The sequence below is a fragment of the Neodiprion pinetum genome, chromosome 2, assembly GCF_021155775.2.
Source record: "Neodiprion pinetum isolate iyNeoPine1 chromosome 2, iyNeoPine1.2, whole genome shotgun sequence".
In the NCBI taxonomy this organism is placed as follows: domain Eukaryota; kingdom Metazoa; phylum Arthropoda; class Insecta; order Hymenoptera; family Diprionidae; genus Neodiprion; species Neodiprion pinetum.
This window is the reverse complement of record NC_060233.1, coordinates 36,845,900-36,873,578: the sequence shown is the minus strand read 5'-3', so window position 1 is coordinate 36,873,578 and position 27,679 is coordinate 36,845,900. Positions and strand designations below refer to the sequence as shown.

The following is a 27,679-nucleotide window of genomic DNA, read 5'->3' as shown; positions in this document are numbered from 1 at the left end:
GTCGACTTTAAAACGTGATTAGGGCGCTGTTACGACCAGGCTAATGTGCGCGCTCGCGTCTTACACTCGAGTGGTCGTGCTAATATTTTTTCCTCCCCATCTCCCGGAGCTCCTGCAGGACGCTTTACGTCAGTCTCACGTAACCCTGCAGAACAGACCATATCTCAAGGAACCGCTCGTCGCGAGTAGGAGCCAACAGCTTCGAGTTCATAATTCAAATTGTGAAATGAGAGCGCGCGCGTCTCTGAACTTGAAACTTGAAACTTGAAAGTTGCACGTTTCGCAGAGACACGTAATTAATCCTGCACGTCTATGAGGACGCAGGGCGTGAAAAGGGAAAAGCTCGAGTTCGGCCCGCAAGTACCATCATTTTTCATCTCGTTCGCTTCTTTGTTTAACGGTGAATAGAAAAAATTCTGAAATAATCGTTAGCAACCGGATCGCGTCCCGCAGATCTTCCATCTCTCTTTTCCGCTCTATTTCCCAGCGTAGATTAGCGAGTAGGAATTCAAAGGTGCGTAGTTTAAAATCCGCGTATTGTACGTGCGATTTATTCGATGCGAAATTTCATCGGTATCCAATTTGCACTGATTTCGTCAGCAAAAATTTCTCCGAATAATTTTTCTTTCCTCTGAATTTTAAGCAACTCCTGCAAAATGTTTATACAGTGTGCGGTAATAAATAGGTATATATACCAACGGGTATATGTACACGTCGGAGTAGATAAGAAGATTATTAAAAGCACCGAGCGTCCGAAATACCCCGGGGAATTGTGGAAAGAGGAGGAGGAGGAGGAGGAAAAGGACGAGGCGGGGCACCAGTACGGGAAAGGATCTCATTGCGAAGCGAGGATTATAATACGTACCTGCGTACTTTCACGGTAACGGGATTTGCGTGGGCATTTCTCTTCAGGGCGAAAAACTAGACGGAGTTTAGTCCTTACCCTTAATTTTCAGTGCTGTTTAGCCGAAGCTCGAGTGTATATCGCCTCGAGTGCAACGAGATTCTCGGTATCGGTACCTATAATTGGTAATAAAATCTTATCCAGATCAGTAGCGTTTTTAGCGAACGATTTTCTCTCGACGAATGCCGGAAGCGCGGCATCGATTCTATGGGTATAGCATCGTTGCTTCACGTGAATCGTAAAAACTGTAAACACCACCTTCTCTATATGTGCAATAGTGGTGTACCTATCGTATATGCGCCTAGGTATCCATAAGGTTGTGCATGCTACGCGAGCACGGTAAATTGTGTTTGTTTTAGCGACGCCTTCCACGTTCCGTGTCTTGGGACGCCGGAGGAGGAAGAATTTTTGTTTGCCTTCCCTCGCCCATCGCTTGACGAGACATTTTTAACTCTGCCCCACTTGGGCCTCTGACGAGAGAGATGCTTTTCGGTTCACACTCACTTATCTCACCCACGTGGCAGCATATTTTAACTCAGGTCAGTTAAACTTTGAAGCATGCACTCGACGTACAATTCAAGTAAAGTTACGTCGAACCTGATAAACGGTAATATGTTCATTTTTAACCATAGGAAAGTGTTACTTGTAAAAAGTTGTATATGATTGTACGCAAACATCTCGTTGACAGTGGGAGAAAATACAAATCTATGGATATTGGTTTCGAAGGCTGAATTATTAATATTGCTGGAGTAATTATCACCACCGTGAAAAAATTAGTGCACTATTTATAATAGAATGCGTGTATAATATTTTAGTAACAATTTTCAAACAATTTTTGTTCAAATGTTTGGCACTTGAAATCAAGCGAAAAGCATTTGGCTGCACGTGTGGTGTGCATTCTTATTTTCAGTAATCTTGCATAATAAGTTTTACAGTAGTTAAAAATCTTGAAATCAATACCATTGACATCATTTCTGGAAAATTGAAATAAAATCACTCGGACTGATTGCGCGTAAGACACATACGAAATAATTGTAGAAGCAGCCACCGAAGTCAAAAACTGCGAATGGGAGTTAAAACATACATAAAGATAAGAGAAATACAAGCGTCAAAAACATTAAATTTGCTAAAACACGACAATCTATGTTACACATTATCGGTCAGCACGCATAAAGGCACCGTACGATACAAAAGGCAAACCTAGAATCGCCCGAATACCGACGATTCTACCGTAATATGTTGTGCTGTTATTCTCATTCATTCCTACGGTATTTCAAATTTCAAATTTCAAATTCCTACAGTCCGCCCTTTTTAGATTTTGAAACTCCGCACGAGAAGCAGATCCGATCAACCCCCGGCGAAAAAGTCCATCGACAATCGGCACTCAGGAACCTCCGTCGAATTCTACTCGTACAAAGAGCGATCGCGCTCGATTGCGCGTCGATGCGTAGGTGCAGGAATAGAAGAAGGCAGGCGGCGATCGTGTCTGGGCGGTAGTCGAAAGGCTCGCGGCTTTGCCGCTAGTGTCGCGCGTCGTCCGCGAGGCGTCGGGGGCGTCGGGGGCGTCGGGACGCCGGGGCGTCAGTCAGTCGTTGCCCGCGTAAGGCTGGATCCGCGCGTCCCTCCCGTTGCGGTCGGTTATCGGTGCCCCGTGTCGAGTCGCGTTCGCGTGTTTCTGACAGCTAAATATCAGGCGGTCGAGGAGGAGAGAGCGTCGCGACGCCGAGACCCGGGAGCCTTGAGCTGACGATAGGCTGAGCTCATAGCTGGCGAAGTAAACGGTGCCAGTGTAAGGAAAAGTGCGGAGAGAGCCTCGTGGTCGCGAGTGCAATCAATAAGTGAGAGAAGACCGACCGACCGGCGATAGCGAAGAGAAGAGAAGAGAAGAGAAGAGACGAGACGAGACGAGACGAGACGAGAGGAGAGGAGAGGAGAGGAGAGGAGAGGAGAGGAGAGCAAAGCAGAGCAGAGGAGAGGAGAAGAGAAGAGAGCTGCTCCTCCTCGGCGCTACAGCATCCGCACGTTGAATACGCCCGTCCTCGAGTTCACCGAGCACGGCCAGGTAACCGCCGCCCTACCTGCCTGCCTGGCCTTCCTTCCTTCCCAGTTTCCACCTTTCCTCTCCTCTCCTCTCCACGGCCGACACGCTCATCGTACTGTATCTCTCTGTCTTTCTTTTTTCCCTCCGTCTCTCTCCCGCTCGATTTCAACGAGCACGCCGCGACTTTCGAGCAGATGCTAAGGTTCCGGCAAACCTTCTTTCCCTACGCCGGTTTACAACCGGCTTTCCACCGTCGTTCCTCGTCTCGTAAATCCGAGGAAAAGAGACCGTGTCCTCAGCCGTGACCTTATCTCATCCGTAATCCTGAATACCGTGCCTTTTTCCCGAGTATAACTTTGTACGGTGCGTCCGTGGATATACCTACCTGTGAGCAGGTAACAGCAATTGCGGAATTCCCGTTACTCGGAATTCGGTGATTGTAACTGCGATTCAGCGGAGCATAGGTTGTATCCACGATGTGAAACTCGGAGGCTGGAATTCAGGGCCTTGGCAATACCTTCCTGGAAGAACGACGCTTCGAACGACGAAATTTTTGCTAACTGGGCACGTTAAAGGATAAATTGGTAACAAAAGATCCGGAAATTTACGAAACTCGAGTCGAGGCACTGCACGATGATGATCTTAGTCGTCGATGTTCGTTGTGCGTGAAATTGTGAAACCATTTTCACCGTAAATTTACGCTCGATTAAATTCGTTTATTGGTTTCGAAATGTTCTGCTTTCTGAGTGATTAAACGCCGTTCAGATAACGACACTATGCACCGTGTTCTGGTCCTGATAATTGGTTATCTACGCGTCGGATGTCTTCCAAGAATATAAGGATATTGTCTGTGCCATCGCTGACAATGGTATAAAAAGTTACAACCAAAAAGTAATCCCAGTTATTCGGTTCAAAATGCAAGATCTGATAGCTGCGTTCATAGTCGCAATATTGAATATTCTTTCCATCGACGAAGAAGATCGATTTGTAATAGTTTAGCTTACAATAAATATTGGTGGACTAATATTCACTGATGTAATTTACTTCGTCGTGTAGGTGGATACAGAAAAAGATTGAGGGAATAAACCGGACAAGAATTACTTTCAAAAGAGTTGAAAAGCGTTGTTACGGTTATTAAAGTGTTCGTTGAAGCGGAAATTAAATCGGATTAACTGCACATTTAAAAAGTCGTTGCGATTGTGTACCCAGAAAAGCTCTAGTGCACATAATTTTTATAATATTTAGTAGGACGATCGACGATTCAAAAGTTGTTCGTATGTAAAACAATTTTCACAAATTGCACCGTTGGCACACCAGGCATGTTGCATGTGCAACAGCTCAAGTGTAGCTATCAAACGATTTTGATTATGTGCAGAAATTTGAGCTTGCAAACGATAGAGCTGGAATAAATATTTACGTTAATTATTAGATGCATATAGCGATTCACGTGTTAACGACACGCCCGAGAGATTTTATTTTTGATCGTTTTTAATTGGCTCTCGTTTGAATTTTATAGAGTTGATCGTTACGCTGATTACAGTAAATATTACACGCATACGCGAAACACTTACTTAGTTTGATGAAACGGTCTTCCCCAATTCGATTATGTATGAACTTGATACGTGAGAAAAAGCGGATTACGCGCTTCTCACTATTTAATGCTTACTGTATTCAATTTAATTTAATTAAATGCGCAATTTAATGACGCCAGTTTTCTTATCTGTTCAAATTATAAGGAGGAATCTATTTCGCTAGACCTTTTGTCAGGAAAAATAAAAATAAACGAATAAAAATTCGACCACAAAAGATATACCGTGGTCAGCCGGGTGATGTGTAAGAAATTATTCTCAAGGCAACAAAATCACCAACGATTCGGCAAAAACTAGTTATTCTGACCTTTAGAACACGCGTCTGGCGATGTATGACTCGTCTATATCACGACGATTCACAAAGCATATTCTAAAATTTTGTTACCTACGTGGTCCCACACGGTAGAAAATAATACCTAATCATCAATTTTCAAATAATTAATCACTTGACTGATTTAGATTAAATGGGCGGCTGAAAAATCTTCACATTCCCCCGGACGAGAGTTGAACGTGCGCTGTATGAAACTTTTCAAACTTCCAACATTTCCCGGTGTCAAAATGGCATTTGGCCAAAAAGTTTGAGGTAATTGATAACTTTTATACGACCGTTATGGCAACTCCAGAGAAAATTTAATGCACGACTTTTCGTTCTGTCTATCTGTTATAAACACGCTTTTCAATAATTCCGGAGATGTTTCTTGCCTGGAATTAAAGTTTTTGAAGGTGGAAATGATAAAAAATATTGTACACATTTACGAGGACCTTTCAACAGTCGAATTTAAATAATTATTCTGCACTTTGGCTTAGGTATAGTTTATAAATTAGAAGAAGATTTGACCATAAAATACGTGAACGTGAATCTTGACTTTGGTCGTTGATCTTGTCGACTTGTATAGCTCTTGAATTTACACAGCGACACTCACAATTGCTGATAATGAATAATGCACAGTTCATGGTTGAGTAGATAGCGAGCCAGTGCTAACACGTTCAATTTGTGCAAAACTAACGAAGAGACGATAAAAATTGTTATGCGCGAAGCGTTTCGCCTCACAGATCCGAATTGCGTTTTCTACTCAGCATATCTTGGTTGCTTCGAATAGCACACCTGTACACCTTCCTTGTGCATATCGTGTACATCCGTAGATTTGCGAATCCGCAATGCGCTGCCGCTCTGCAATTGCGTACCAAAAATTACTAGAGTAGAATTGGAATTCTATTCCGATTCCCGTCCGAACAGCCACATCCGCACGAATCACTCGATGCAGTTTCGCTAATCTGTTTATCGAAGCGCGGATCATTGATCCGCGGACAAACACAGCTTCTTCACTTTAAAACCACGCAAACGTGAATCCGTGGTTTTATCAGTCAATTAATTCGTCACAACAGGCTGAACTAAGGAACGGATCTACTTTCTTGGAGATTTGGCACGAGACTGAAATCAGTAACGTCGACGTAACGAAACATAAGGGTTTAAAAACGTATTATTGTGCAGCTTTAGTAGGATGACTCTCAAGGAGTTGGCTTTGCAAAACGTGAGCAACTTTTTTTTTTATGGTTAACTACATTTCAGACAACCCTAAAGTAGCGAAGTAACGATTTTTCGGAACATGCGTCGTTGCAGTAACGTTACTAACTTCGACCTCGTGATTATGCAGCAGTTCTTCCACGATGAATTTACAACAGTAATGATGGTTTCACCACACGATTTCTACACAATTTAAAATGCAGGGGGGGGGGGGGGGGGAACTCGCCACGTTATACGCCAGATGTTATACGGACTAAAATTCTTTGTGTAGCAAATTCCACAGTAGCATTTTGAAATCTGAGGGGTGACTCCATCCATATACGTATATTACTGTAATTATCACTCGTCGGACAGAAATCCGTTTCTGCAAACTCTTCCCCAGCCTCGGATATCTTGTTGAAACGCGTGTCCCTCGCCATGCAAATTGGCGGACAAAAATTTATCACCAAATCAATACGTTGTACACTTGCACTGCTCGCATCGCACGATATCTATCAGATTATATTCGCGATCACTGTTCCTTTTTCTGTCAGCCGATCGGCAAGAATCGGATGTGTTGGAGCTTCGCCATACGAGATTTAGATTTAGAAAAGAAATTAGTCGTCGAACCAGTACGTCCTCCGTCGGTTGAAATGCGGCCTGCAGGGTACGTTTCCCTGTTCCCTGTTCCGCGCATTCATCCCCTGCAGTGAATTGTGCCTTGAATTCGAGCAGATCTGCACTGCAGGGGCTGGAATTTCGGGTGGGTGCAGAGAACCGATATAAACGAATATTCGGATCCGTCGTCGTCTGGGGGTTGGATCCGTTATAAATTGTAACGGCGGAACCGAACCGCACGTATAATAATTCCGTCTGGGAAACACGTGTGCGACCCTTAGTGTTATATGCGCCGGCCGGCACCCTTCGTCAGATTCGAACCTCGCCCAGCCACCCTTGCAGACAGTCTGCAGTCGCCCCGGACTCCAGAGCCCTTGAAACTTCCACAGCGGAACCGAACATCAGCAGCCCTGTTCGACCCTGCGATACTACGCCAGGTCCGTACATATAATTATTACGCAGCAACTTGCGGGATTTTTGAAATATTCGTTCACGGCTTCGTTTCGCCATTTTCCACACTTTGTTCGCGATATTTTATCGCACGGATCTTGCCAGTTAATTTTTGATAACTATCGCATTTACGGTCTTCGAAATCCTCTTATCGTTAGAATTGATCCTACAGTTATCGCAGAATATCGTTGGGAAACTGTGGTGTAGAAGAAGAAAAATAAAAATAAAATTGGCTTAGGAGTAATTCATCACATATTGATGATACGTGTACGTTAAATTTGATCTTCCGAAACGTCATAAATCATTTTGGTCGATTTTATATCAGTATTGATTCTTTCGAGAGTCGAAACCCGACAACGGTGCTGGGTTTCTTCGAATTCGTTATTCAACCAAATTCCATATGATATCAACTGGAAGCAATTGACGTAACAATTTTTAAAGTGTTTGAAACCGATGAAAATCTCTCGACGAAACGTGCTCTGAATACAAATTGAAAAGGGCCATTTTTCATCCTATCCGCAATTTTCTTTTTTCACATCTTTCGGCAATGGTAAATCGTAAACTTGTATTACTTCCTGCGTGAGTGAATTATACTCTGTCGAGCCAAAAATGACCCTTGGAATTTTGATGAGTTGTCAAATTTCGAGTCAGAAGTATACCTGGGTATAATGTAGGTACACGTATATGGGTGTGTACCGCTGTATAGCAACATTTGGTGACCACATGGCGCTCTTTGCCAAGCTATAGCTGTTGGTTCTCCCAAACGGAAGGGTATTATACCTATGAACGAGTGCAAAAATTACGTATGCACAGGCACGCATATCGCGTTCATACGCTCCCAAGGCGCAGAAACTGTATGCAATACGGAAAATTTCGGTCAGGAGCGTTCAGCTGCCACGGGGATACTTGAAATGATTGATTAATTGATTTAAGGAAGCAAATCGCGGGACGCAAGACGTCGGCCGTAAAAGTGGCTTCCCTAAGTAAGATAAACTTAATTCAATTCTCGTCTATAGTTCGTAGCTACTTGTGTATAATATAGGTGTATAATAAGCCTTGACAGCGCGGCATAGCTTGAATTCGTGAATATCGGTGAAAGTTCTTGATCGTTTGCTTGGCCTATAGGCTCGGTAATAGTCTAAATGTAATTCAGTCCCGAATAAATTTTCGTTCCAGAATAATTATCCTGAAATTTTATACGATTCGAACGAAATTGAACTCTGCTGTTCTTGTACGACAAGGTACAATATTATTGCAGTCATTTGTATAAAATTGTAAATTTGGTATCGAATTATCTTGCAGATACATGTGTATCATGTGATTTAAAATCAATTCGACACGCAACGAACCGCTCCGTCAGGAGTCTGAATAATCAGAAACTGCAACGACGCAAATTCAGGCTTTGCATGGGTGAAAAATACTTTTGGAAAATTATTCTTATCGCTCGCGACTCGGACTCGGTTCAAATGTCGCGAAATATTCGGCGTGAATAAATACGCAGGTTGGAAAGTGTGTACAATACCTACATACGAAGATTATTCCACGTGCAGTGACGTATAATGTAATCAAGAGAAGTTGGCGAATTGCAGTTTAATCCCTCGCTGACGAGCATTGAACTCTCGAACACGCGACCAACACCCTCATCTCAATTAGTATTCACGCTCGCTGTGGCACAAGCTAGTTTATTTTAATACCAGTTGAACGAGTGTTTAATCCCTCTGCCAGATATCAGCGATATGCAGCGGCACAACTAGGTACCTTCGGTCAAATTTATAACTTTGTTTTCGGTGCTCGGGGGCCATTTTCTTGTGAAACTGTAATTGCTCGGCGTAATTAATTTCATTCTTTCCAATTTATACGGCAAACCATAAAGTGTATACCAGTTGCCTGACTCAATGTATTCCGATGTCCAATTTTATTCCCGATTGATTGAATTGCGATTTCGAAAGGTTAAATACCTCGATTACCCCGCGCGGACTTTCCCTCGTGGCAGTCACGTAAAACAATTTTTTTCCAATAACGGTAAATCTCCTTTTCATTCGTCCGCGATCCGTTCGTTTCAAAAGCGAGATTCCCAAACTTTCCCACGTTTCATATCCAATTGCAGTTGAAATGACAAATTCCAAAAGTTGGACTTTCTACCTCATTCCGTTATCGGCCCTACGCGTCACCCTCACTCGTCGCGCAGTTTACGTTATACATGTATCCCCATGGCTCTTACGCATAGCACTCCGCACTTCTCATACCGTATAACTTTGCGACAATTCATACTAATCTCACAATCAGCAGTTCCTATAGCTAAAGCAACGGTTACGCGTCCGCGAAGTTTAACAAGCCTCGAAGCACGCAGGAAAACACAAACGCACACACTCAGGCACGTGGGTCAGACCGTGTAGAGCCAGACAGATGTTACAGTTTTTGTTAAGAGTCTACCGATATATCTCCCCCGTTGTAGAGGCAGCTGCGATAAATTTTGACGCAAGAAAACGAACGAGGAGGACTCCGCCAGATTTTCCTGCAAATCTCAATACTTTATTGGAAAACTCGGCTGGCGCACCTGGAGTTTGGCTATCGCTCACACCCACGCGCTTATTCTTCGAATTAGAGGTGTGTATTTTCCTCGCCTTTCCCCTTCCACTTCGCTGCAGCCTTAGGGTGTCCCATTCCTTTCTATTACCCGTGACTCTCTCCATTTCCCAGCCTCTATTTCGCAGGAGCGCGTCGCCGTGGATTTTCCAACTTTACGGTGGTCCAGTCCCGGTGACGAATGGATCAACCCTTCGGACACCCTTGCCGCGGACTTCGTCCCTGTCGGAAATAGGATTGAAAACCTTTCCTTCTCGACTTTGGTAGAAAAACCTCGGATCCGGCCACTTTCCAGACATTCGATTGTTGAACTCGCGGTGGATTCATCCTGAACGCGATAACGGAACGGAAGACTGTCTGCAGAAATTCAACTCTCGCGAATCCTCGTTATCATTCGTGCAGACTCGATTATCCGACCGACTCATCGGAGATAATTATTACACACTTGTACTTACAGCTGCGTAAAAAGTCATCGACAAATGCGTCTTAGACTTAAGACCTTGCGTTGATGTGTTATTATAGATATCAAGTACCTACACTCGAATGTCCTACTCATTGTCAGAGCTGCAATGTTACGTTTATCGCAGGTATGGGTGTATGCGTTGGCATCGTTATACATTTTTAAAGGTACGTTATACGCGGGTCTGACCTCTACGTTCACTGCTCAATGCCTATAAAATTTTTTTTGCGAGCCAAGGCCCAATCGGCGTTTTCATTTTCCCTACTAAAGGACCCGTGCATGAATTTAATTCGCCAATTTTATAGACGGGTAGCTATTGTTGACGTAAAATGGAGAACGATAAAACTAAGTGGCAAGAAGCGCGATGAAAATCATACAAATTTTTGCCAATTTGAAGACGCAGGCCATTTATACGCATTGTGACGCGAATTTTTACCCTGGGATGATAACTTTGCGAAAAATTAGGCGATCGGAAATTTCTACGGGTTATGAAATTAATAAATGTTTTTCCAGCGAAGTTTGTTGCACTTGACGATATAATAGGAAAATATTTTAGGGTATAAGTTATTTCATTTAATGTTTAGCAGGAATAATTATGTTATCTCCAGCAATTGTAGGAGTTGAATCAACGTTATACTTCGCAAAGTTATATAGCACAACAAATGCAGCTTTTTTTATTTCTTTTTATGCAATATCTATCTATACGCCTACTTCTACGTCTAACCAGTTCTCGATTTACGCGCCTTTTACATTTATGCCCGTACTACAGCGGCTTCTGAACGCGTTTCTCAATTTCCTCCGGTTGTTATATCGAGATCAGGTTAACGCGATTCAACGTGTTAACACTCGGGATCCATAATTCATGAATCCTTTTGTCTCCTTCGTGCACGCAGAGCTAACGCGGATTTTACCACGCGCGTTCATCGTTAACTATATTACAGTGGTTCGTTTTAGCAACGAGAGAATAAATCGCAGACATTGTACCCAAAGTTGTGTAAAAATTTCTGGTATTCTTCAACCACCGCTTGTTAATTGCGCAATTATTGAAAATTCATTCTGCGTGGAGAAAATGGCAAACTCCACGTAATCACCGCTCGGGGCTTACAATAAGAGCAATAACAATCTGGCAGGTACGGAATGGCTCGCTCTTCGCGTTGACGAAGGCTGACCGAAATTAATTTAAAATTCAATTCAATTTTCCAGCTGCTATACATATACGGCGAACGCTAATTGCGACAAGAATTTCCAGGCACCGAACACCGCGTCATTTCGCATTCGCCGTTTCATGTAACGCACGTTTCACAGATTAAAATTGTGCAATGACAATGCCAAAATTAGACCATCTCTTTCATTCCTGGATAAAAATGAATCACCGTACTTGCACCTCCTCGTGTCGAACAGCAAATGATCAGCCCGGAATATGCCTACCTTTCCTCGTATGGATCACATTCATACCCGATAAATGAAATCGAATTAATCATCTCCACCATGCCACGTTTACGCTCTTCATAAAAATATATAGCCATTGCTGGAGTAATTTTACCATTAATATTGGCTCCAAACTCACGCGAACGTCTCTATATTCGTCTAACAATTGAAGTTGACAGTTGAAGACCTTGCAGAACGTTCCACGTAAGTGTAACTCTCTGTATCTCTTTGCGTTTTTCAATATATTCGGATTTATTTGCTGCAGGAAAATTATCAGATTAGATTCTAATCCATTCAGCCTGATCGATTATAGGTACGATCGAGCGGTTGGTGATGTACGTCTATCGTATATATACTCGCAAAAAAAAAAGTATGTCAACACTTGTCGTGTCAGCAGTATTTTGCAGTATAGAATCTACAGCAAGTCTGGTAACATTTGCAAGTAACGATTGTGGTTAAATCTGTAATTTCTGGACTGTAAATTTCTATGATATCGCTGTTTAAATCTACACAGGAAAATGTTGCCGCAGGCGCAAAAGTTGACACACTCGACGTCATTTTCCCACGTTTCAATAACTCGCTTTTTTTTTGTTTGTCCGTTCGATACAAATTTCTTTTTCCTCATTTGTATCCGGAGTTAATTCTCGACAGCGGTACGGAACGACGATTATTATCGATCACTCGGTTCGTCGTCACTTGATTAAATTATCAGAAAAATTGACACGTATCTGCGGGTTCTCGCATCACTGAAACTGCCCTTCACCCTACGACCCTCATCCTAACCTCCGGTTAAGACCTGGTGGAATGCGGTGAGACGCAACGTTCCGCGGTCACGAAAAGCGCGGAAAAGGCAAGAAACTTTTTGCGGGGGGCTGAAATTTACGAGCTCGATCTGATAATTCGATGTAATCGGCGACGGCACGAGCTTTTGCAAGGTCCTGGGGCAGGCTTCGGGAGTTACCGCGGGCATTAAACGGGGATCGCATGCAAGATTTAGCTATGCTTAGTCCGTTGTCAAGCGATTGAACGCTACTTAACGTTAAATGTCGCGGATAATAAATCAGTCCGCTTCCGGGTTCCGCGTTTCGTTACAGCCTGCCGGACAGCGAGTGAAAGTCGAGGACGATGAACCGAGATTACGTGTCTGATTTACGGATTAACCGAAAGTCTGTTTTCTTCCTCTCATTCGCTCTTTATTCGCGATCGAGCGGATTTTCACTTCCGATGGGAATCTGAGGAGGAGCTGCGGTTTTTTACGATACCTGTTTGGTTTGGTAGCTGAAATATGTAGATGACCGAAACTGTATATCATGCTTTTCTCTCCTTCTCTTCCATTTTTGCGTTTTATTAGCTTAGCGACAGTTTCCAGTTTTCAGAACTCCAGTTTTTGCAATCCCCTACTGCATTTCCCTCCGTACTCCGCGAGAGGTTCCGTTCCTCCGCAGGGGTGCAAAAATTGGCGAAATTTATTCCCTTTTGTGGTAATAAAGAGAAATTGAATCATTTCTCGAGTGCCCGAATCCCCGCGAGCCGGACGAGGGGTGAATGAGAATCGACCCTTTCGCAATTACCAAACCTTGCGTAAATCGTTACCCTTACGACTGTAAGTATCGAGGGGAAAAAAAAAACTAGTCAAAATTGAGCAGCCGATGGATTTATCCTGTAAAACCGTCTCGGATCGTTTTTCCTTCGCAATTCCAAAAACCGAAACTGCTGCTGGCTTATCTTCTCAAGTCGTCAGTCAAATCGTAATGAGGTTTCAAACGGGTCCATTATACGTGTACTCTGAAATAATTTTGTCTTTGTTGATGCAAGCCGAGCTTTTCACCCTCCTGTTTTGGACGCCTTGCAGAAATTGTGTAATACAAACTTGCGAGAGGTGAATTTATGGGACGGACGGTCTACGCTTGACTTTGGATTAAGAACCTGTAATAAATTGCCGAAGGAAATCTGAGCGATATAGCCCTTCGCTCTGACACTCTGTTTTCATGTTTCGAAGTACTCGCGCGTTAGTCGTTTTACGACAGCGGTGTGCCGACGCAATTCCATTCCATTGAGTAGGCATATCTCTTGAACGAGATTCTTTTTATTCTCACCCTCAGCGCTTCTTACTCGTACTCTTACTCGATCAAATCTCGAACCAAGGTTTTAAACTGAGATTCGCGTGCAACTGGCAGAGGGAAACGGGCTGCAAACTTTCCAGATCGTTAAAACAAGAGCGAGCTTCTCCCGTAGATTCTTTTTGTTAAAAACTTTGCCCGGAAAAATTACAGCAGGATATAAAGTTTCACGACGCGCAAACTCGCCTCTCGGTCATTAAAGCCAGTCTCACAAATGCCTCTGTCCTTTCTTCGGTCTTAGTTTTCTTCGACGTTGCCATTTATTTTTTCTCTATAAAATGCAATCGATCCATTTTTCATTTTAGTTTCTTACTCCAGAATAATCAGCTGGTTTCCATCAGGCTTCTCCCCGCATACCCTGCATCTGACTAAACATTGCAGCATGTTGCGTTGCCTACCTTTCATCGTGTTGCCTGCTATCGCTTTTACTTTTATCAGCGCTCGTAGATGTCGGTTATGCATATTTCAAAATTATCAACGAAGTCATACGTACTTATACTATACTTTATCTATCAAGCTATTTCCAGTGATTACAAAAAAAGAATTATAAACGACTGATCTTCGTTCATACAATCCTAATCAACAATTTGTCAATGACGGAGAAAAAATTTTTGATAAAATTGCAGTACGTAATTTTAATGTATAGGTACATAATTTTTATACGAAACAATCGAAGGAAAAGTTTAATTTTGCTCAGTTGGTATTTCTTCACTGTTTCCAGATATTCGTTTCGCCGTGATTGAGGAAACTTTATTAAGCATTCGAAATAAATTATTCAACAAGTTCATTTTCAAACGAATCATTCTCTGCGTCTGATCCATCAGCAACGGAGCGTTCATTCGTTCCGTAAATCTTCACGCCGAGAGTTTTCCAACTTAGTCGAAAGTTCATACCAAAGGGAACGAAGTTGAAAGCGCTAGGATTGAGTTTCTGATATTTGTAACGTATATATGTATATATATATAATATATAATACATAATATATAGCGCGGCTTTGGTCGTTGTATAGCAGAAACTCGGAGAGTATAATATTTCAAGTGCTGAGATTTAGCAGTGATGATTTAGCCCGGTATAGGTCGTAGGTACCTGGAAGAGATTTGATCTCTCATCGCTGTACAACTTTGCACTATGTTGAGTAACGCGAGAAGCGAGTACTGCTGCAGCCACGTTTTGCCGCGATGATCGAATGAGCATCCGAGAACTCGGGACATCCGATGCCTAAATATTTTTCGCCAATGCGAAAGCAATCCGCTGAATTAATACGATCCTCGATCGATTATGCCGTTTGTCACAATCTACATCCATCATCCATGCGGTCTCAACCTTTTTGCAGGAATTTTGCAAAGCGCGGAACGTAAACGAAGCAATTGGTGATGCCTGTTTTTCTTCCGAATTACGAACCCGTGTATGAATGAATGATCGATACGTCCTGTAACAGGATATTTGGCATCGTTTGTTGCTCGTTGACTCTAGCCTTCAACCTCTCAGGTATTATTTATCGATCACCGTTGTTCGCTTTTGCCACGGTACCTCATACGGCCGCAATCCACGTATAACTACGTAGGTATTATTATAGTTAAAGGTTTGCGTCACGAGGACAGACGACGGGATCGGAGGAGGAGTGAATGGGCTTGGGTTCGGGGTGCGAAGTTAAGAGCTTGGGAGACTTGAATGAGAAAAAAACGAAAAGAAAGGGAAAAGAACGTCTTTACGACGAAGCTGAGATCCTTATGTCGAAATTCGCATTGCAAAACGAATTTAAATTTGCGCCGCTGTATTCAGCATATAAAAATATTTGTACATTTACGTCTCGTTTAAATGTGACTCGCTCTTCGCGCTCGCCCCTGTAATTGCTCAACAGATAATACAAATATGTAAAAGCTGCGTATGAATCCCTCAAAAACTCGCGTCATTTCGAGCACGGCACACCTGCTGTAAAATCGTCTGCCGTATCAGCCTGGGGTATTAAAAATGTCTCGCTGCGCTGGTTAGATATACAAGCCGTCGCGTCGCTGTGTGATTTGACTGTTAAATCATGCCGGATGTATATATGTATGTATATGACGTACAAGGTACCTTGGCTCATACTCAGGCTGAAATGAATAATTCGTGGGCGAAAAATTATTTTACATTTTCCGCCTCGGCGATGTTGAAAGTTCTCCTCGTTGTCGCTGCACTTGTTCCGACTACATGAAATGAAATTTTTAAATAAGACCTGCATGCGGCAGGTAGCAACGATATTAATTTATTAACGCCTGACGATGCTGCTGCAACTGTACACCGTTGAAAAAGATTACTCGTGGAAATTGACTAACGATTTTTTTTTCCGGATTAAATTTATGGTACGATAATAACCCATAGGTTCAATAATTTTAAATCGCAGATATTCGTATTTTTTTAACATGCGATAACGTTAGTACGGATGAATCCTGTTGTCCGTAAATCTTCTAACAGGTCAAAGAAGTTGATTGTAACTCCGATGAGATTTCGCGTCGGATTCTGCAACGCTTTTCCGCAACTTTATTTAGCGAGTCATCGTAATTCGCGAGAACTCACTTGTGCTAATGAAATGACTCGCCCGTAGATGTTTGAAGTGTACGACCTCATCGATATTATATCTTCAGCGCTAGAGTGTTACAGTCATATTGATTTTGGTATGAGTACGGAACTTCACGTTGTTTCAGTTGCAAATTGAATATTCTACGTAAAATAATGTGCCTGCATGATAGATCGTGCCGAATTCGCTTTACCTCACAGCAATCTCCAAAATTGTACCTCGCGGATCAGATTTCTCAGATTCTGAATGCGACCAACTATATATGTACGGAAATCTGATTTTTGATTCTGTATTAATCAAATTTTTTCCTAATATTGAAGAAATTTCTACTTACTGACAAAAAATTCCATTCTGCCGCAGAAGCTCGATGATTTTACTTTTGAAAATACGTAAATCATGGTTTTGGGAGCCAAATTTTATCCTCGTTTCCTGCTTCGATGAGTCAAGTATCGACGTGTCATCAAGCGTCCTTGATTAAAGAGACTCGCACGTCACAGAAGCGTGAAAATATGCTGGGACTTTCGAAAATGCGAAATTGGCGAAGCAGCTGTACCGACCATTAAACGGAGTGAACTCCTAATTTTTAAAAAATTCGCCACCGATAGTTTCAATTGTTTTTTCAAATCGTGCATACAAGCATCTCATGTAATATTAGATATCGCAGTATAACGTTATGTATTAGAAGAAATAATTTTTATATGGCTCTGCGAAGTGCGATCAAGTACGAGTCATGTTCGCGATTTGGGCTAAATCCAGCACAGCGGATGACTCGGCTGTCTCAGAAATCGTGTTTGCAAAAAATTCTGCAGGCCACAACCCTTTCAGGTCCCGCGGGATACCTTGCTGAAAATGTTTTTCTTCTCTCGGTGAGAGGCTTCAAGTGGGCTTCATGTTTTTTCCCTGATCAATACCTCTGCGGTGACGCAAATCCCTGGAAAGATTTTCTCCAACGTTCTCGGAATCTTCCGATTTGAGGAATCTACCGCTACCCCCCAACCTTGCAGGATTTATCTTAAAATTGCGTCGTAAGTCATGTGCGGACTACTATACCTTATTATCTATAGAAATATATTGTATTCCCGACTTTAGCTTGTCATTTATCGCAATGATGCATATGATTACAGTTAATGAAAAATCTGGATGAGTCGAGAAATGTTAAAAATTGTTAAGTGCGATCAAGGAAATATCAAGGTATTTTGTTACATTGGTTGGGAGAAAAAAATTTTAGTTTCATTCTACAAATATGAATTTTACCTATCTCAGTTCTTCAATTTCACGGTGAAGAAGTTTGAAAGTGTAATGTTTGAAAAATTGTATCAAAGACAAAAGTAATTGTCGAAGTTTGAAAGTTGCGAATATTCTGCAGTTTCAGATCATATACGCTTCGTAAATAAATCTTTTCAGTGGTGGATGTACTGTGATTATGTGTTAGAATATCGGGTTCTGGTCGAGAATAAATAGCGAGTCTTCATTCGCAAAAGTCATGGATTTTTTTCGGAAACTCTTATCGTGTTCACATCGTGAAACCGGATCATCGACAAGGTCGATCGTTTCTGTTGCCAATGCGGAATGTGTGGCTGGAATAAACTTGACATTCAATTGGAGAAAGGTACGATATTATTATCACCTTTGACAATGAGACTATTCGTTATAATCATGAGCTGCCAGTCGTGAAAATTGTTTCGTCGATTTGTTTTCTGTCTATACAACAAAATGTATTTCCGCCCTTTTTTGACTGACGATTGATTGACGCGAATCGTTTTCAATCATTAGTTTTCTCTCGATCGGTTCCGGTACGAGGTATCTATTATTGACTCTTTATCTTCTTGGTGAAATACGATGTCGAATGTGTGGGTTCCAGGCACTAATCTCTCAATTAGGAAACTTATAAGTCCACGTGATCCACGTGCAGTGTTTATTTGCAATTTACAACTTTTGATTGTAAAAGGTATTTCAATCTCCCGCAGGCCGGAGGTGGAAGTTGACTTGTTATCTGCACTGCCTGTCATACAAACGTACAATACGGCTGATATTATCTTTTACATAAACAGACATTCATCGCGTGACCGTGACTGAATTGGGTTTTTCCCCGATGCTATCTGGGTTGCAAATACGTTGTGCATATTCTTTGACGTACGTAATTGGAACAATCAAACGCGTATAATCTATGAGAGTGAATTTGCATCACTCGTTTATCACCATTGGAGTTTCAGTCATGTAAGATTTCGAACGCAGGGTTCTTCGTTGTGCGAGTGATGATGAATGTAGGACTATGCGTTGCAGGTACACTTATGCGAAGAGTAATACTCGGGGCCGAAATTTCATTTCATCAGTATTTACAATCAAGTATATTATTTTGGAATCCAACGAGATGCTTGGTAGTTTGACAAGAAACTCTGCAGGCATACGCGCAAAGGCATACCTTATAACCTTCCCAGGGAGGCAACTTATACCTGGCATACTTGCTTGCATACGTGCTTTCTAAATTTATTATAGAGCTGGTGAATCCACGACATAGACGCGGGTATAAGACGGGTACACGTGTAAGACAGAGACAGGAATCTAGAGGCCTTTGAGGGTAGAGTTGCGTCCTTCAAGGGTCGGAGGAAATTGAATTTCATGGACCTGAGTAAGTACCCGCGGATACATCGGACGCGCCGAGATCCGACTTTCTGGTTAAAAATTTCTCATCGGTCGAACTCGATTTCCAGATCGCGGATCACTTACACGTCCTCGCGTTCCCACTGCGGCACTTTGATTCTCTGCAAGAGACTATAAACTATTTGCAGTATAATAGCAGTAGCAGTAGCCGTAATACCCTCTGACGGTCAATCGGCTAATTGAATGATTTGAATGCTGTCTGAATAAAACACGTCATGCGTCGTGGTGACCGCCGCATATTACGATCAGTGTGCTTGTATTTATGTATAATAATACCTCGTGTCCACATTGGCCTATTAGCGAAGCAATTCTCGTCTCGGTTACGTATAATGTCGAGTTGTTTCGAAGAGACACACCCTTCAGTGTGTCCCACGGATGTGCTATAAATAAATGTAATTTCCACAGCTCGTTCGTAACACACCTTGTCCAAACACCAAGATTGACCGAGCCGTAATTGATCACTCCACGTCTCACAGGACTACCGCTTCTTTCGTGTACGAAAGGTGAGCGGATCCTGCGGGCCTGTTCTTACCTTGATTATAAAGATGTACGATGGTAGTAAGAATAACCGATGCCGGCATTTACCGATTTGCGCCATGGAACTACAGGAATACTGCGAAACTTTAATTTTCTCCCAACCGAACCCGTTCTCACGTACTTGGTTTACTGAATACTTTCTCTATTTGCGGATTTCAGGATCTCTGAGATGACAGGGCCTCACTAGCATGCTGGATAAGCGGCGGCTCCACGCTCCAGGGTCGCCGCCATGCACCCTTCTGTTTGTGGTCGCCCTCACGATAACCGGATGTTTATCCTTCTGGTTACTGAACGGGTGTCCGGGTCCTCCGATTCCGGTACCCATCGTGGCTACGTCGCCAGCATACGAGCTGATACTGCCTCGAAACACATCGGCACCAGCCAGGCCCTATTCCCTTGCCGAGCTACCGTCCGATGACGAAACGAGCTTGATTGATCTAAGGAACTTCCGGTTCCTCATCAACCATGATCCATGCAACAAGACCCAGCCCCTCTTGCTGATGCTCATACATTCTGCCCCGGCCAACCTCCCCAAGAGAATGGTGATCCGCGAAACCTGGGGACAAAAGCGATTCGGGGCCGTGGTGCTTTTCCTCGTCGGCACCATGCCTGGTATGCAAGGAAAAATCGAGGAGGAGGATAGGATCTACGGGGACATTGTTCAGGGGAATTTTCAGGACGCCTATAGGAACATGACCTACAAACACGTGATGGCGCTAAAGTGGGCCGCTTATCACTGTCCAGGTGAGAATTGGGGCTTCCTTTATACGCTTCTGTGTATGTTTACGAAAAGTTGATCATTTTTTCCTGCACACAACCTGTTGCTGTCGCGTGGCTCTTCATTTAATTTTTATATTTTGCACGTCACACTGACACGCGGATATGGGAAAATTTTTTATCTCGAGTATGGTTCGTAGTGTGTCGTTATTTGAAATTAAAAGAAAGGTGTGTCGAATCGACTCCCCCTCTTACGGCGTTGACAACATTTACCGACATCGGCGTTTTAGTTAAAGTTCGATTAACCTGTAGGTCGATTTTTCTCACCTGACGTTCGACGAGGTGGGCCAATGAACCTTAAAGTAACTTTTGGTTAACCTTTTGTGTCGCAGGTGCCAAATACGTGCTGAAGCTTGACGACGACGTCTTCGTTCACACCCCGGCGCTACTGGAGTTCCTGGCCCACGATCTGTCGCCGTGGGGCGCGAGGCGGCTGATCCTCTGCAACTCGATGGCGATGGCTATGGTGAAGCGTTCCTGGCGATCTAAGTGGAGAGTCTCGCCGCTCGAGTATCCCGGGAAAACTTATCCCGTGTACTGCGCCGGTTGGGCGATAATGTACTCGCCGGACAGCGTATTTCTACTCTACAGGGAGGCGCAGAAGAGCTCCTACTTCTGGATAGACGACGTCCACATAACCGGTACCCTGGCGAAGAAGATCAACCTGACCCACACGCCGTTGAACTCGCTGATTCTGACTCAGGAGAGGATGCAGGCCTTCATCGACACCCCGTATTCACCGGGTGATTTTCTCTTCGGTCCGGCGAACATGGCCGAGGGTGACATCAGGGCGCTTTGGAAGGCCGTGGCCTTGACTCTGGCCTAGTTAGACGTGCCGGGCTGCCGGTGCGGCAGCCAAAAACTTTGCCAAAATATAAGCGGAAATTGATGTATATATATTCTGTATGTTATCGATATACGAATTTCGTTCGCGCGCGATGTCTGCTTCGATTCGTTGGCATCTGTAAATCGTTTTTGGGAAATATGCGCAGGTTGTTAATTCGCTGAAACGTTTTTTAAAATTACAACCCGCAGATGGTTTCTATGTGAGAGTCTTTCAAGCGATCGAATCGGGTCTGCTGGTTATTGAAATCTTACTCCGTAACGGACACGAATATCCGCGGGCTAGTTTCTCGGACCTATGGAAATGAAAAGGTAAACACGGGGTGGGAGGTTCGATAGTTGATTAACATCTTATCGTCGAATCATCATCGATGTTCGGTACTTGTGTAGGTAATTAAAGTTTATCACAATTCAAATAAAATGGTAAGGCGTGTAGCCGGTATCTGCGATCGAGCAATTACCTCGTTTCTAATTAAAGGAAGGAAGGAAAGATAGAAAGAGCTACGAGCTTCCCGGCCCCCTATCGCTAGTATAATTACCCGTTATTAGCTAATTACGTTTTTTCTGTTCAATTCGTAGTATTACCACCATCTACCGTTGAAGCGTCGTGTAATTTTTCACCAATCAACAAGTTCGAGTAGAACATACGGTGCGCTCGAGGTGGACTAATTTCGCGGTATCATAATCAAACGCATTACGTACAACCGTCGTGTGAACATAGTTGAAACTCGGAAAAAAAATTTTTTTGAAAAGTCTGAGCCAGGAAGAATAATTGTTTTCAGACGTGTATGAAAGATTGAAGTAACATCGCGTCACTTGCGAGTAGATCTTGTCACTCAAGGCACCAAAAACAACTTTGCCCTGTCTCTTGGTGCACAGTCCCTTCGTGCAAGCCGTTGTACGAGTGCACATTGACACGTCTCGCGGTATATTTGAGCCTTATCGTTGGTCAACGACCAGCATTCCCTCGGTAGTAAGACAAATCCATTAATTGGTTTTTCGGTATAATTATATTTTCTTAGTAGACGTTATCCTTAGACGACGGCACGGACTGACGATACTTACAGTCGGCACAGGCCGATGCGATGTCGTGGCTCGCCTTTCGAGTTTCTTGAAGAACGTAAATAATCACCGCCTTAAGCCTACTGTACATGTATAATATGCATACACTTACATGTATGTTTTATCGTAGCTCCGAGGTGACTGGGTAAGGAAGAGTGGATTTTTTTCCCCTAAATTCAGACCCATTCAATTTAATCGATATAATTTATAACGTCGATAGGATCATATGGAAGAATGCATAAATTATGTCGCCTGACAAATTGTTATTTCTGGTAAAGCGTCGAACGGCCACACGTCACGTGTGTCATCGTAAGGTTATTACTAGTGAAATTGTACGTTCGATGGAAATATTATTGCCTGCAGGGGAGAGACCAACGTATAGATAATCAAATTAAACTAACGAATTTTCTTGCTTGATAAAATTTAAAAAAACAATTAAAATAAAAATAGAAATAAAAAATAAGCACGCGAATAATAAGTCAGAATTAATCAATTCGATACCTATAATTTTCAACTGCAGGGCAAATCGATCCACGCTGTTGCGACTATCGGCACAATTATCCAACTGTAATATTTATACCGCATATGGATTATACCGCGTGATAATTCGTATAGTAGCTAGATGATGTTCGATCTTATACATATAATAGACAAACCATCGTGCGGGCGTTTGAAGATTAAACAACTGAAAGTTTTAATTCAGGGAGCTTATTAATCAGGCGACCAATAATAAATCAAGTACCTTATCTGTGTAATGTGTTGTCGTATGTATGTACCGCGTAAGTTTAAATTACTACGAATATTATATATTTATGTGTGTGTGTGTATATATATATACATATACATATATATGTATATGTATATATATATATACATATCCATGTATGTATATACATGTATACCGAACTGTATATGTATATTACATAAAACTACGTGACAAGTATTCGGAATCGCGAGGGTAAAGTCGCGATCGACCGCAGACGCGCCTAAAAAGTCTAGATTGTTAGAATAACGGATCAAAAGGCTGTTAGGAAAAAAAAAAAAAGAATAAAAATTTCTAGGGAAGAAAGTAATGTGCGTTTTATGCGAATTGGAAACTTCGCAAAGAGTTTAGGATAGTGATTTAGATATGGAAATAAATTACAAAAAATTATCTTACGATTTTTTCAACTCTGATATTAGCTTATACATATATAACGAACGTGACGATTTTTAGTCACGGATTCGGAGTAACTCTATGACATGTGTACGCTGATTTTTATTGCCGTACGTGAGACTGTTATTATTCGTTATCTTTTTCTTTACGTGCTTTACTTTTATTTCTTTATGTTAATATTATCTGCGCTGATAATTTTAAATACTTCGAGTTTCGTTGAAGCACGTTGTATCCACCTGCGTCCGCATAATACTCAACCCGAGTGGTTCTTTCTTAATGAAATGATAATATACACGCGCGGCGTATATTCGTACTCGTGTATTACGATAGACTGAATACTGTACCGAGAATCTCGAATCATGAAAATAATGTTTTCCACCCACGCGAATCTTGGACCTGCTCTTGTGGAAATTCACCTTTCCAGTCTGTCTGCAGGCGCCAAGAGGGTTGGGGAGTTGCCAAGAGAACATTTGGTTTCAGCCAGGCTAGCCTCTTTGATGGCTGCGTAGAATCGATGGAGACAGGCAGAGGTCAGAGAAAATAGCGGACTGTGTGAAGTAAGGCGAAAGAATTTTTGAATGACGAAACTTTGCGAGTAGTACGCTCCTTGAGTATCCGCGATACCAAGGCGCGAATTTTCGCGTATCTTGCCGAGTACTCGTTGGGCTGTAAATCGTGTGGAAAAGGAGCGCCTCATGAGAACGTCTAAGAGGAGCTGGGGAGATGTTGTTGGATACGAAATGGATTTCTCTCTGACCTTTCGAGCGAAACTTTTTCCTCCTCGTCGTTACATTCGCGTGGGTGTTTGTCTCCGTGGGGGAGAATTTGTTGTTCTTCTTTTTCTTTTTTATTTTCCTCTCGGTTCGCCTGCTCGAAAGGATATATATTTTTTTATTGCTTACTCGAAATTTTATAAATACGCTCGAAGACTAATCTGATACTCAAAGTTTATTTTCAATTGAGTATATAATCATGTAGTGTATGCATAAAAGTCCGATCAATACTTTCGTTCGAGGAGGGTGAAGGATTTTTTACTGGCCAGAGAACGAAACTGCGTGAAAAAAGGTCGAGCCATGCTTGCATATAAGCGCTGGACGATGAAATTATGGAAAAATGATATTCGAAATCTATGTAAATACCGCGAAGATCCGAATATTCAGCTGTACTGCAGCTGCGCAAATAATATGTGTATCATGGAATTTCGTATTTGACGACACACGTGATGTAGTCATTGTTGAATGAATTTAAAACTGAGGAAAGATATGACGTAGGTACTTAGATAAATATACAATTATGTAAATCTAGAAGAGAAGAATGAAAAGAAAAAAAAAAGAAAAAAAGAAAACGATTAATGACCTAATGAACAAACGTGATTATGCAATTATTGTTCGTAAACAGAAGAATACAAGTATTTAATATACTCAACCCGTGTTTTTATTCCATTGCATTCCAATTCACATAATGCGTACATGATAGAATCGGAGCACCTTTGTGGGACGATTAAAAAAAATTACATCTCTGTCCGACGTTTCTACTTATCTGTTATTCAAGTCTCTGTTTCGATCGGGCTTTGCATCGTGTTATCTGTGAGAAAGGTGGGCGGTAAAACCTTGACGTAGGTGGTTTCCGACAAGCGGGCTCGATCGAAGACTCCTCGATCTTTTTTCGATCATCCTTCAATATCGAACCCACCCGTATATCCTCGAATGGCTCGCGTGCGAAACGGTCTCAGAGACGGATGTTTCCCGTGGCGTGAATACGTCATCTTTGACAACCATTGCCGTTGCCGTTGCGCAGTGTAACGAATCTGACGTAAGTACACCTGCAACTGTGAACCAACAACGAACTTAGCCTTTGGTCGTTTCCTTTTGAACAGGAGACTTCACGAATGTTCATAAATTGCCCCACAACATTCCAACGCTTATAGTCGGCGTGATTATTTATTCGAACGCAATGCAGCCATGTCCATCAGCTTTCATATCGGACACTTTGCCTTCTGATACGGCACAGATTACACGGCACAGCCCGGGCAACGTCATCATTCGGATAGTGCGGGTAATAACTTTGCGCCGCGAGAGACACCCGCTATTTCCAACCGAGGGTCTGTTCCGGTTCTTCCTGCGAGGAGATTGCCCACATCGGCAATAGGTACACACCTACACACCTGTGACACCAGACGGCAGAGTAACGGCTCGTGTTCCGCACGCACTTCCTGAATGTGTCATTCGCAAGCGTATTCATGCATTTGCCGACCGGCGAGCCTGCCAACCATCAATCCAACCCTGAGTCAACGTGTGTACAATGCCTGGCTTCCGTTATAGACGATAAAATTGCGTATCATCGTACTATTATACGGCCGGAAATTTTTTACGACACCGGGGCTTTGCCTTGTACGCGTCAAATCCTGACCACAGGTGTGCTTTTTGAAAGTCAATTTCCCATTTCGATTTTTTCGTTTCTTTCTTTTCGAAAGCACAAAGCTGTTACGTCGTACTTGTGCCAGAAGATACTCCACCGAATCTCGGGAACGTTGTTACAGCTGTAAGAGTTCGTTGATCGTTAAACTAATTTGAGAAAGTGTTCAGTCGCGTTGCGAAAGAATTAATGGTATAACGAAACGAAGAGACGAAGTATGACAATGCGGTCGGTTTTACGCCGTGTGGCGGTACTCGTTGTGACAATTACGATCTGAAATCACCATAATAAGCGTGTGAGCAGTTTGCGGCCGCTGTCGTATTGCACTTGAGAAACTGGTGGCAGTTTGCGGAGGGCTTCGGATCATCGACGTCCTGCTGGAAATTTCAACCCCCGAAAACCAGGTACGTAGATGTGCGTAGCGAGTGGGACTCGTTGAGGCGTTGCAATTGTGCTAAAACATTCGCAGTTCATAAACATCCATTCGAGTTGACGAATGGATTTCCGCTGTTTGTAGAGCGTGTTAAAAGTTATCGGCTCTGGTACGTCGCGGGGCGTTGAGGGATGTACTTGCGTCACTCTTTGACGGCAACGATTTACAAAAGCATTATCACCCACTGACCGCGGAATCGCGTACGCGGAGAATTTCGAAACGAGTTCTGCATCGGTTGTAGTAACAGTTGCGTAAATCCAATTTACAGAAAAAGTTACCGTGTAATTGCTGTGAAATTTTCTGCCCAGCGGTGAAAAGCCTTAGTCACTGGCTAACGGAAACTGGACTTTAAACGGATAGAAAATAACTCGTGCTTTACCGGAGACCCTTCAACCCCGTTTGACCCGGGATGCCGGTGTGTTAGCACACGTCGCGCAATCATTTGAATATTCATGGAATGTTGGCTGTGGGTTTCGGTCTGGATTAGGGACAGAATTGGTATCGCCGTGTCCGCCGCAAACACGCGCACGCATACTCGTTTCAAGTATCCTTCATACGTAACGTAACAGCGCGTTTTGTGCAGCGACGAGCCGGTGTTTCAATCGGGAATTGGAACGATTTTGTGGGTAAGTATACTCACGAGTGGGTGGCCAACTCAAGGTTCAAGGTCAAAGATAAAGGATTACCGAGGACAGGATAGGAGATCCTTCGTATCAAACTGAGCCCGGGACCAGATTCACACGTTCTATTGATTTATTCAGTTACCCGTCATCAGGATTCGAAAAAACTTTTACGAATTATACCTGAACGCGAGATATGTTTCGTGAAAACTTTGTTGAGGGTTTCCCAACTCAGGTGTATGTACCATCGAAATGACAATGGTCGTTGATTAATACCCCGCGGCGGACTTGGCTCTGATTGCATCCTTGATTAAAACTACAAGGGGTCTGTTATCAGCTCTCTGGCTATAAAAGCGTTATATCGTTACTAAGTTTAGGCACTAAGAGACGAACAGCGGACGGTACGAATCTACGAATAGAACTCGTGTTTCCAAATTACTTAAACTAAATAGATCGAGTTGTGCACTTACGGAAGTGACGCGGAAACTTTGGTCCTTGCTGATTAAACTCGCGCACTACACTGCGCTTCGAGCTCGTCAGTTATGCAAGAAATTAGCGAGGAATAAAAAGGGGAGGAAAAGTTTTACCGGAGCGTGAACCGTAACATCGTTGGCGTGGATGAATTTCTCATCATCTTTTCCCGTTCAACTAATTGTCAGTGCACGAATCTATAAAATGCAAGTTGAACGCGTTATTGAGACTCCGGTACAGTAGAGGTAACGGCTCAACGATCGTTAACGCCTTATAGAGTGGAGGCGAGTGCTTTTTGGCTGTAAATTTCTTTTCTTGTACTTAGCGAAGACATTGCAGTATTTATCCGATAGCGCGTTATCTGCAATGTTTTTACACCTGTGCTACGGTGTAGGAACTTCGCGGTTTTCTGCGTTTCGCTAAAATTTTACCGACGACGACATAAAA

The 27,679-nt window shown here is 42.8% G+C and overlaps 1 protein-coding gene across 3 annotated transcripts; it reads left to right on the top strand.

Annotated features, from left to right (window-relative positions):
• Positions 1-2,421: 2,421 nt before the first annotated feature.
• LOC124211324 (beta-1,3-galactosyltransferase 5) lies at positions 2,422-23,251 on the top strand. 3 transcript variants are annotated; one of them, XM_046610280.2, is made up of 4 exons: positions 2,422-2,966; positions 19,324-19,421; positions 19,615-20,199; positions 20,565-23,251. In XM_046610280.2, the coding sequence occupies exons 3-4, from the start codon at positions 19,644-19,646 to the stop codon at positions 21,056-21,058; spliced, it is 1,050 nt and encodes a 349-aa protein (XP_046466236.1). In that variant the 5' UTR covers positions 2,422-2,966; positions 19,324-19,421; positions 19,615-19,643; the 3' UTR covers positions 21,059-23,251. The 3 variants fall into 3 exon arrangements, with proteins under 3 accessions (XP_046466236.1, XP_046466235.1, XP_046466233.1); XM_046610279.2 differs by lacking the exon at positions 19,324-19,421 and adding an exon at positions 4,994-5,117; XM_046610277.2 differs by lacking the exon at positions 19,324-19,421 and having other exon boundaries at positions 2,423-2,966.
• Positions 23,252-27,679: the final 4,428 nt, after the last annotated feature.